Source organism: Nomascus leucogenys, chromosome 20 (genome assembly GCF_006542625.1).
Source record: "Nomascus leucogenys isolate Asia chromosome 20, Asia_NLE_v1, whole genome shotgun sequence".
NCBI lineage: Eukaryota > Metazoa > Chordata > Mammalia > Primates > Hylobatidae > Nomascus > Nomascus leucogenys.
This window is the reverse complement of record NC_044400.1, coordinates 2,561,982-2,572,956: the sequence shown is the minus strand read 5'-3', so window position 1 is coordinate 2,572,956 and position 10,975 is coordinate 2,561,982. Positions and strand designations below refer to the sequence as shown.

Here is a 10,975-nt window from a genome sequence, read left to right as displayed (position 1 = left end):
CCCAGGCAGCTGCTCTGCTGACTCAGGACCGTCCAAGGCCAAGGTGGGGTCACAGCCCTGCCAGCCGCCCCAAGGCCAGGGTAGCCCCCAGCCAGGCTTAGAGTAAGGGGTCTCTGCAGGCCCATTCAGCACGTCAGCACTCGTCTGGAGGGGGCAGCGATGGGGGAGGGCAAGGCACCCCCTCATAGAGAGGCACTTTTCACAGTGTCTCCTTGGAGCAGAGTGGGGGGCGCAGAGGCAGCAGGAGGGGGACCTGGAGCCCTGGGTTTGGGGGAAACGGGGTCAGGCCAGAGCAGGAACTTGCAAGGGGCACGGCCAGGGCAGTGCCAGGCCAAGGGTGCAAGCCCCAGGGAGGGGGTGGGGGCTCATGGTGAAGAGGAAGTGAGCCACCCCAGGGCTGCCAGGAGGGTGAGGGGAGGGAATCCCCACAGAGGCTTCGGCACCCCTCCCCTACTCAGTCACCCTCAAAGGCTGGATTTGAGGAAGGAAAAGCACCGCAGAGCTGCTGTATTTAAAAAACAAGCGTCTGGATCTCTGCAGGGGCTGGGACCAGCTGCAGTGGGGGCTCTGGCACTGTTCCTGCTCTCCAGGACTCTTCCCACCACCCCTGAGCGGGTTCGGGGCCTGGGGTCACCTCACAGGAGAGGGAGGTGCAGCATGACCAGCTGTGTGGCGGCTGGACCCACGGCCTGCCTGGCTTGGAGTCTGAGTGCCTCCCCAGCCCACCAGCACGGCTGCTGGACCTTGGGCATCAGCTGCTCCGTGCCTCGGTTTCCCCACCTGCAAAGTGAGGCGATGATGTGGACTCTGCGAGCTCGTGGCAGGAGTGAAGTTGGGTAAGGAGGCCCCAGGCCCGGTCACAGGAGTCACTGTCCCTCCTGCAGGGGCTGGGCTCCCCAGTGGCCAGACAAGGCCAGAGCCTTGGCGTTGTGCTCTTGGCTGGGACCTAGAGCCCCCAGCATCCTAGACCCGCTCCTGCTGGAAGCACAGGCCCACGCTCCAGCCACCACCCTGACCCCGGGCGGGCCGCACCTGTAATCACTAGCAGGCAGCTATCGTGATGCAAGGTTTCATTCCAAAAGAGTTGTCTCTAAGGGTTTCCTATCTACCTGCTCCATGCGGTGCACCTGAGGCCAAGCCTCCCCTTCACCTGTGTGCCTCCCCGGACCCTGGCTGCCCTGGGGCTTAGGCCCCACCTCCAGCCGAGACCAGGACCCCCAGGATTGCTGCAAAGAGCACCTTTATTCACGGCAAAAGGACGTCACCATAGCAACAACACTTCAATTCCCTGAGAACTTTTCCCTTATCATTCGCTTTCCTAGCTATGTCTTTGCAAAGAGAAAAACAACAAGAAACACAGCCCATGGGACAGGCGAGCCATGCTGGGCCCAGCAGGGAGGTGGCAGCTACGCAGGAGAAGGGCAGGGATGGGAGGTTCCAGATGCTGGAACGCATAAATACACAGAGTGCCAGACAGTCCCACTTCAGCTTTAAAAACAAAGATGACCCCAAGTTTGGCTTCTGTTTTTTCTGATCCACAGAAAAGATAAAATAAGACCCTCCCCCACCCCCACCCTCCCAAGCAAAAAACAAGAACACCTACTTTTACCCACCCCCTTTCAAAAAAACAGCACAGTAAAAAAATACTGTCACAATATTTACAGACACGCCCACTGTGGGCGACTTGCTCTCTACTTTGGAGAGGAGATTAAATGCTGAGCTCTGACTCACCCTGTCCTGGGGACGCAAAGGGAAGACCTCTGAGGGGGGCCCCGGAAGACTCCCCACTCAGAAGAGCTGGGAGGGGTGCCACTGTTTGCCCACTGGACAGCCAGCCACTGGGGGCTGTGTGGGGCCACTGGTGGCTTCGTGGGGCCACTGGAACTGGGCGGTGGCTGCTGTTACTCTAAGCCACAGCGTCCAGGCCAGGAGGAAGGGGATTGGGTCATGCACCCCCAGACCCAGCCTCCCCTGCAATGAGCATGGCTCAGTGAGTTGTACTTGGGACTATGACACAGGAGCCAGGACTTCAGGGCACAGGCACCCCCAGCACAGAGCTTGTACTCAGCAGGAAGAGAAAGGCACCCACGCATCCCCGCAAAGTAGCCCGGAGCCCCGCAGCTGTAGAAAGATCCAAAAATCCTAACAGAATTGCCCTCAGAGTGGCCTCCAACACACAAATCCTTCCTCCAAGCAGGCCCTGCACCCCTCTCGGCAGCAGAGGCACGTAAGTGGCGCTTGTGCCTGCCACTCCACAGAGCAGAACTGCCCAGCAGCCTGCTACCCGGGTGGACATGCAGTACACACACACACACTCGCACATGTACACGCACACGCACAGCCCTGGGGGAGCCTCGAATGCCAAGGCCAGGGCAGCGCAACAGGGTCCCTGGGCCCTTTGGATACCAGGGGTGCCCAGGGATTGGGTCTCAGCCATGGCCGCTAGAAGATGGCAGTGCGGGGACACCAGGGTGTGTCCGGGTACAGGTGGCAGTGGATGGAGCGGAACCTGTGGGAACAGAGCAGGGGCTGGTCTGTGTGGGTGGCAGGCAGGGCCTGAACTCCTATTTGCAGTCCCACAGCACTGGCGGCCCCATCCCGAGCAAGCAGGACTGCAGGGGGCACCTCTATGTAGAGTCACCCTGCTTAGAGAGACCCTGCTGCAGCTCTTCGAGGCCCCCTGACGCCCCTAGGCCACCCTACGCAAGCCCATCCGGGCGGGGGTTTCCTTACCTGGATGGGTCGGCCTCCACCGAGAAGGGCCCCTTCACGTGGACGGCATTCCGCTTGTTTTCAAACATACCGTAGCTCAGCGTCACCTGTGGGGAGGGGGCGGAGTGATGCTGGGAGGAGCCTGACATCCCTGGGCCCTGCCCCAGGCTGGCCACACAGCCCTGAGTGAGGCAACGGCCCTGCCCTGGCCTCCCTTGGACCTGGAAGGACACCTGCCCTGCACACCCCAGGAATAAGGTCCCAAACTGGGGACTAGCTGGGGCTGGCTGCATCGCCAGCCGTGGACAAAATACGCACAATAGGCACATCACAGCAAAGAGAAGAGACGGCAGGAAAACAACCCGCCATAAACAGCTTTGAGCTCACGGCAGGAGTGACCCCCCTGGCTGACAGTGGTGTGCTGCCTGGCCTCCCTGTTTAGAACAGTGCCCCACCTCACTGCGCCCCTCTCGGCAGCCACACATCCCTTCCTGTGCTCTCCGAGTCCTGGCGGGGCCTGGAGGATGGTGTACCTGCTCATGGAGCTCCGAGGTGGGCACCTGCTGCAGGTTCTCCAGGTGGGAGTGGAAGAGGCCGCTGCGGATGAGGGGCACGCCCAGCAGGGCCTCCACGATGTAGCCAACGGTGCAGTCGTCAGGCAGCCGGATCCGCTCGGCCGTGTTCATGAAGTGACCCCCGCTGCGGGAGGGAAGGGCCCAGACCAATGAGCAGAGGCGGGAGCCATCTGCTGGGAGCTGGGGAGGCCCCACCAGGCAAAGGCTCCTCTCCTCGGGGAGAGGAGCCCTGAGGAGAGCTCTGGGCTGCAGCTCCCTCCACCTCCCCTGGCCACAGCCAGGGCACACTCCCTGCACGGCTCCTCCTCTGCTCCGTGGCTCTCTGTGGAGGGAATCTGGGTGCAGGAAGGGGTCCTGCCGGATGGTGCCTGGGGTGCTCATCGCCCCCCTGGCTGCTCTGAGCAGGTCGCGCTTGGGGGCAGCCGCTGTAAACACAGCTGCCCTCTGAAACACAGAGGGAAATGGAATATAGGAAGGAAGTGGGCAGTGCCACACAGGAGGCTGGGGACACCCCACGGCTGGGAAGATGAACCAAGCCAGGCCCCCACAGTGGCAAGGAGCCTGGGACCGGGCTGGCCTAACCTGTGCAGGGCACTCACCTGGCCCACGGGCTCATCTTCAGAGCCAGCCCACGGCTGATGCAGAAGCCAGCACCGCCCGTGGCAAACCAGAAGTGGACAGGACGCTGGGAGAAGGGAGAAGGTGTCCTGAGACCCAGGCGCCGCTGCCCCTCGCTGTCCCACCCCCATTCCGGGTATGCGCTCCGCGTGGGCGTGCGGGACTGGGAGAGGGCAGGCACTTACCACCTTGTTCTCGCTGACCCGCTCCGTGGCCTGGATGGGCCTGTCCAGGCTGGGCTTGCCGATGTAGACGTCCCGCGTGTGCGGGTAGCTGGCCAGCAGCCGCAGCAGGGCCCGCAGGTTGACGTAGTTGTCATCGTCCACGTGGCAGAACCACCTGAGGACAAGGCAGGGCCATCGGGGGAGGGCATGCCAGGGCAGGCACTGCCAGGCTCGGGCAGGGAGATGGGGGTCCCCCGGGGCCACACTCACTTCCTGCCGGACTCAATGAAGCGGTCATACTCCACGGCCATCTTGCAGGACAGCGCCTGGCGGCTGTGGGCTGCCGAGCAGTTTGTGATGATCACGTTGCCTGTGGACAGGAGAGCGCCTGTGAATAGGTCTGAGCCGGCTCCCAGAGAGGGGCCTGGCCTGGGGGACGCCGCAGGGCCCAGGGGCTCGAGAAAAGCCCCCTAGTTCAAGCTGGGCCCGGCTGTAGCCTCCCCCACCCTAGCTCGGGGCTCGGGCCTGTGGACCCTCCCCCAGCCCAGCCCCCTCCAGGGCGGCCCCGGCCCCGCCCCCGCCCATTCAGGCAGCTTTTTCCCAGCACCCGCCACCTGTTGCCGCTGCCTGGGCTCAAAGGGACCCGGGGGGCTGAATGGGCTTCATTTGCATGAGAATTGGGGGGCCCCGAGTGGTGGGGCGGGGCATGGAGCAAACCCCATGAGTAAACTGCCCTCCTTGTCCTGCCCTTGGTGACCTCTCGGCCCAGAGAAGCGGGGAGACTGGAGGGGGAGTGTTCCAGCTCTGGATGGAGGTCTGGGCCCCCTCCCGCCCCAAGTCCAGGGCTCACCCGTGTGCCTGGCCAGGGCCTCATCTTCCCCGTCAGTGAAGATGAACGTCTGGAAGGAGAAAATCGGCCTTCAGCAGGCAGCCCTTCATCCCCATCCCAGGGCCATCTGTGGGGGCCGGACGGGGCACCCTGGAGTTGCTGCAGCTGCAGCTCCGTCACACTGACACCCACCTTTCTCCGGGCCTTGGTTTCCCCACTCGTGCAGAGTAGGGCTCAAGGGCCCCATCTTAAGTGCCATCTGGGCCAGGGCTCACGCATTCACTCGCCCTGGGGGTGGGGGATGGGGGCCTCACTCCCCAACCTCGACAGCTGCGCCCAAGGTCGTCCAGGCGCGGTGAGGCACGAGCCAGGTGGTGCGCCTCGCCCGTCCACCAGGTAACCGGTTCCCGTCCCGCCCCGTGCACCTGGCGGGGCACACACCCTTATTGACACAGCACCCGGCCTGCCACTTGGAGGTTGCTGGAAAGGCACGGGACAGGCGGAGTGGCGGGAGGGACAGGAGGAGGAGGTCGGCTTTGGGAAGCCAAGTCTCAATCACTCGGGGTTGGGGACAAAGGCCTTTGCTGGGCGGCTGCCAAGCCCTGGCGGACAAAGGGCCCGGAGGGAGGATGAATCACCAGGCATTGTCCGCCAGCTTTGTCCTGGGCTGGCGGGCGAGGGGCGCCGGGCCGGCCTTAACTCGGCCGAGTTAAGCAGAGTGGCCGCGCCGCCCATTACCATACAGCTGGCCTGGTTAACCGGGCCAGGCTGGGCACGAGGTCCCGCGCGTAGGGTGCAGCCAACAGCACTGCAGCACCCCCCCCCCCACAGCTGCCCTTTGGGCCAGCACCCCTGTCCTGGGTGACCTGCAGGACAAGTTACCCACTCTGAGCCAAAGCAGCCCCGAAGTTCTGCGAAGTTGCCAACGGTCAGCAGGGCTGTGGCAGGAAACCTCAGGTGTCCCCAGCCCCCAGGTTGGGGCACCCAGTACCCACGCAGCCCAGCACCCCTCCCACTGCTCAGGCAAGGAAACCCAGGCTTGCCCAAGGCCACAGTCCACCTGTGCCAGCACGCGGCCACCCCCTGCCAGGAGCGCTCTGCGGAAGAGGAGGGGGCCGCCAGGGCGGGGCCAGGAGTCGCCGGCGCCCGCCTGGGCCTGCCAGCACACGGGGAGGAATGTTCCTTCCTCTGCCTGGCCCGCCCAGCGCGTGCCGCCCGGCGCACCCTGGCATGGCTGAGTGCAAAACCCAGGGTGTACAGGCAATGCTCTGACCAAGGGACAACCCCCCAATGCCCACCCAGCCTCAGTTTCCTTCCCTGTACACACAGGTCCCGCAGAGGCGCTGAACACCTTGGTGGTCTCAGATCCTTATCCAGCCTGACCCAGCCTTGGGCACATGCTCACTCGGGTGAGGCCCAGAGCTAAGGGGGTGGCAGGCTGGGTCTCCGCCTCTCCATGCATGCACCCCTCCTGCAGCACCCATAGACACCCCAGGGCAGCCGCACGCACAGACTCGCACCCAGCCCCTTGGCCTCCCCAGAATCTTAGCCCAGGAATGCCGTGGGAGGCGGAGGGCCAGCCCCTGCAGACGCTCCGCTGAGCCGCTGGGTTAAAAGGAAAATGCTTTCTTAATGAGATCAAGGGAGGCCTGTTCTCCCGCGATTTGGTGGTGCCCTAAAAACCCAGCCCAAGGCTACAGAGATTAAAGTCACCTTTGTTCAGCTCAGGGAGCAGGGAGGCCTCTAGAACAGCATCTGAGAAGGCGGGGCTGTGGGGTGTGGGGGTGCCAGGCCAACTGTCTCCCCACACCTGAGCCACCAGGAGGGGAGGAAAAAGGCGCTGCTGGGCTATAGGCCTCACCCGCCGCTCAGAGCCTCAGTCTCCTCTTCTGTAAAATGGGCATAACGGAGCTCCCCTGGGCAGAGAGCAAAGTGCAGAGACAGATTCTCTCCCTTCTACTCCCTGACAGCCCTGGCAGGTGGGCGCCATTACCAGCTGAGACCCAAGTGGGGAAACTGAGGCCCAGAGAGGTGCAGGCACCAGCCTGAGGTCATACCCTGGGGCCGAGGTGGTGCTAGACCAGCCCAGTCCCTGCCCTCTAGGGACGCAGACCCCCCAGTGCCACCTAACCTCCCACATGAAGACGGGGCTGCAGGAGGAAGAGCCGGGTGGATGAGGGTGGACGGGGGTGGGGGCCGGGGGACACCCACAGGAAGCAGCATTGTTCCTGGAGCCGAGATTCAAAGAAACACAGGATGCCAAGTTCTCCCCAGCAATTGTGGCCGCTGCGGTGGCAGCGTGGTAGCCTGGCTGCTCCTGGGAGGGGCGGGGAACCTCTGGGCCAAAGGCCAGGCTCTTCATCCTGGACTCCAGGCCCATCTCAGCGTGGCCCCTGCTGACCAACCGACCCTCCCCCCAGCCACCACTCCAGTTGCTAGAAGTTTCCTGCACAACCCCCATGCTGTGGTCATCACCATGCCCGGATGGAGTGCCCTTTCTGGGCACTTTTTTACTCTTAGTCTAGCTCAAATGGCGCCTCCTCCAGGAAGTCTTCCCTCCTCCCTCCCTTCCCTCAGCATGTGGGTCAGATGCCCACTGTTGCCTCACACAGCCTCTCGGGGTTTTCCCCCCGCACAGCCCTGACATCTTTCTGTCTCCCCCATCAGACCACGTCTGAGTCATTCTCTGCAGGGCTGGGAGAGGGGGGCCCTCTTCTGTGGGTTTCCAGGACCCTGCCCATCACCCACCACAAGGGGGGCTTTGCTTGCTGTGTGCTGGTGAACTGATGCTAAGGGCAGATTCAACCTGTCCCCTGGTGGGGTGACCCTCCAATAGGGACTTCAGGGCTGAAGGGAGTAATGGCCCCCCACCTCGACCCTGAGTGCCCGCCCGGTTCACCCCATGCCTGCGGGCTTTGCCAGTCTCTTACAACATGCTCCGGGAAGGACCATGTTCCCCCATTTCAGAGATGAGAGTGAGAGTCTGAGAGTCCCCAGGTCTTGTGCAGGATCACACAGCCCAGCTGGGACCTAACTGAGACCCTCTGACCACATCCCCTGTGCTGGAGAAAGGCCCCAAATTCCAAGATGAGAGGTGCTCAGAGCTGGTGGCAGCCCAGAGTGGGGCTGAAGGATGCCCAAGGTCACATAGCAGGAAGGCTTGAGTGCTGGGGTTGGGGTGGGGGGGGCAGGCTCAGGGATGGTGCCCCAAAAGGACTGTCAGTAAGAGATGCTGGGGGGGCCCGCTGGCCCCCTCATCGCCAGGCAACCTGAGTGGCCAGCACGCCAGCAGCGGTTCCCACGGAGCGCGTAGCTGCACACAAGGGGCCCGACGCCTTTCTCGCTGGAGAAAGGGGCTTTGTTACCTTGCCCAAGGGGCCGGCGTGAGAGCCGCCCGGCGCTGGGAATCCTAACGGCCCGGCCGCCAAACAAAACCCACGGCCCCCGCCGCCCCCTCCCGCCAGCCCGCTGAGCCCCTGGGAATGGGACGCTGTGTTCCCAGGAGGCTGCCATGGGGTTCTCAGGGCCCCTTCCCCACGCCAGGACCAGAGAGTACCCTGCCCCTCCCCGTCGCCCTCATGACCTCACCAAGCCCTGCTCCCACCCACCCACAGTGCCCCAAAACAGGGCAGCGCCAGGCCAGAAGGCCCTGGGTCTCCGGGGTTTGAGCAGGGAGGAAGGCGTGCAGGGTCTTCCCTGAGCCCCCACCCTCACAGCAAATGCCTCTGCATCTCCCAGCCCAGAGATGGCCCCCCAGTCCCCGACTGCAAGCCTACACACTGTCCCCATCCCGCCCCAGCCCAACCGTCCTGCTGTGGCCTCGAGGGAAATGTTCAAAGTGGGGTGTGTCTTAATTATGTGTGTGTAAGAAGCTGATGCCCAATTGAAGCGGGCTGTGCCCAAGGTTGCAGCCCTCAGAGACTCCTGCACTGTGCGGGGAGGGTCCCCACACAGACCTCAAAACCCGGAGTTCTTTGAGATCTACTCCCCAGGACCCACCAACCAGCAATGACTTCCCTCCCTCCCCGTACCTTAACACTGTGATGAGGAAGGGCCCAGAGGTCAGAATCCCTCACTTCTCTAAAGGAAGAGCCTTTCTCCCCAGGAAAGGGTCTGAGCTGAGGGTGGGTCCGAACAGAATTTGCCTGGGGAAGTTTGAGGACAAAATGCCCTATGAATGCGCTCCAATGTTTGGGGGGTGAGAAGTATCACACGGCACCAACCCCAAGCACTGGAGACTGGTGTAGGGTCCTGCAGCCATCCAGGACTCTGGAACTGGACAGGCGTAGGGGCCCCGGGGACAGTAACAACTGTAACGGGAGAGTGGCCCCAGCAGGCAAACTGGCTGCACCGGGGTGCACTGGCGTCGCCCACAGATGGCCCTAGTGGCTGGATGGGGATGCAGCCTGCCCCCCATGGGACGCTGCCACCAGCTGGACCAGACGGTGGGTCCCCGCCCCGCTCGCCCGCCAGTCCAGGCCGCGGGGGGCTCACCATCTCCTTGTGGCGCGAGATCCAGGTCTCCAGCAGCAGGTCCAGGCGCGCGCGGTGGAACTTTTTGGTGGTCTTGACAGCGATGAAGACGTCTCGGGGCGCGAGCGGCTCGGCCAGGGGGCGCGGGTGGCCGTCGGCGGGGCGGGGGGCAGCCCCGGGCGGCGGGCCCGCGTCTCTGCGCACGCGGGTGAGCAGGCTGAAGTACTCGGACAGACTGTGCACCTCGCGGGCCAGCGCCCCGGGCGCCGCCGCCGCCGCCCCCAGCCCGGGCGCCGGGGCAGCCCCCGCGGGGCCCGCCAGGCTGCGCAGCGCGCGCCGGCCGCGCTCAGCGGGCAGCGGGGGCGGCGGCGGGTCGGCGGTGAGCACCAGCAGGCAGGCGAGCAGCGCGCCCGCCAGCGCCAGCAGCAGGCGCCGGCCGCAGCGCTTGAGCATGGTGGGGTGGCGGCCGCCCGGCGCGCCCTTCCCCGTGCGCCTGCCGTGCACCGCCCTGAGGCCCCTCGCTCCGGCGGCGCAGTTCAGCAGCGCAGCACCAGCGCCCAGCGCTCTTAAACCTCCCCGCCCCGGTCCCGCCCCCGCGCGCTCATTGGCTCCCGGGCTCGGGGGCGGGGCCTCGCGCCGGTCGCCCCTCCAGGCCCTCAGACCCACGTGGGGCCGCGGCTGGGGGCTGGGAACTGCCCACAAGGCGCAGCGGCCCCGCCCCCGGCGCGCACGTGCACGCCCCGCCCCCCCCCCCCCCCCCCCCCCCGGGTAGCCCCTGCGGGCCGCCGTGGGGCTTGGGGACTGGGCCCGGCCGGCGCCGGTGTCCCTGAAGAGGAAACCCAGCCTGGCCAGCCGTCCGGGGATGCACCGGGCGTCCCGGCACGGGAGGGGCGCGCCCTCGGCGCAGCGGGCAGGGTGCTGGGACCCGGGCTCTGGGCTCCGACGCACCGCGGGGGACATCCTACTTCCTCGCTCTGCGCTTCCCCTCCTGAGCCCGGCTTCCTCCCCCTGGGACGCAGCAGGCCCTGCAAACTGGGGTGGCGCCTGGGTCTTCCCGAGCGCTCGGTTCAGGGGAGCCGTTATTTGTACAGAGCAAGGGCTTGGCCACCTGTGCTGCAGGTGGGGACACGGGGTTCTAGCGAGAAAGCACCAGAACCAAATTCCACTCCTTCCCCCCCGGGCTAATTTCCTCGATCCTGGCCCTCCGTCGGGCAGGTTGGCTCCCCGAAATCCTCAGGCGCCCCATGGCGAGGAGAAACGGAGGCCGCCACTTCCCTCGCCGGATGAAAGGCCGCCTTCTGTCCCATTTGGTCTCCTTGCGCTCGGGCCAGATGCGGCCCAGCTGTGCGCCCTCCCCACCCCGCCTCCCCGGCACACGGCCCCCACCCCCGGCCCTTCCCACGGGCCCGGGCCTGCCCCTCGCACGAGCGGGGGCGGCAGGAATGCGCGCCGGCAGCCGAGGGTGAGGGGCGAGGGGCCCGGAAGTGGCCAAGGGTCCCCTGAGCAGGGTGTGAGCCCCCTGCCCGTCACGTCCTCCGGAAGCGTGGACGGAGGCGGCTTTGCCCGTGGCTGCGCTGTCTTCCCATGCCCTCCTAAGCAGGGTC

The 10,975-nt window shown here is 65.1% G+C and overlaps 1 protein-coding gene across 2 annotated transcripts; it reads right to left on the bottom strand.

Annotated features, from left to right (window-relative positions):
- Positions 1-1,223: 1,223 nt before the first annotated feature.
- LFNG (LFNG O-fucosylpeptide 3-beta-N-acetylglucosaminyltransferase) lies at positions 1,224-9,906 on the bottom strand. Of its 2 annotated transcripts, none has more exons than XM_030800931.1 (8): positions 9,393-9,906; positions 4,920-4,968; positions 4,340-4,439; positions 4,091-4,244; positions 3,887-3,972; positions 3,246-3,411; positions 2,734-2,819; positions 1,224-2,509 (listed from the first exon to the last, which is right to left on the bottom strand). In XM_030800931.1, the coding sequence occupies exons 1-8, from the start codon at positions 9,822-9,824 to the stop codon at positions 2,443-2,445; spliced, it is 1,140 nt and encodes a 379-aa protein (XP_030656791.1). In that variant the 5' UTR covers positions 9,825-9,906; the 3' UTR covers positions 1,224-2,442. The 2 variants fall into 2 exon arrangements, with proteins under 2 accessions (XP_030656791.1, XP_030656792.1); XM_030800932.1 differs by lacking the exon at positions 9,393-9,906 and adding an exon at positions 8,930-8,947.
- Between the last annotated feature and the right edge of the window lie 1,069 nt (positions 9,907-10,975).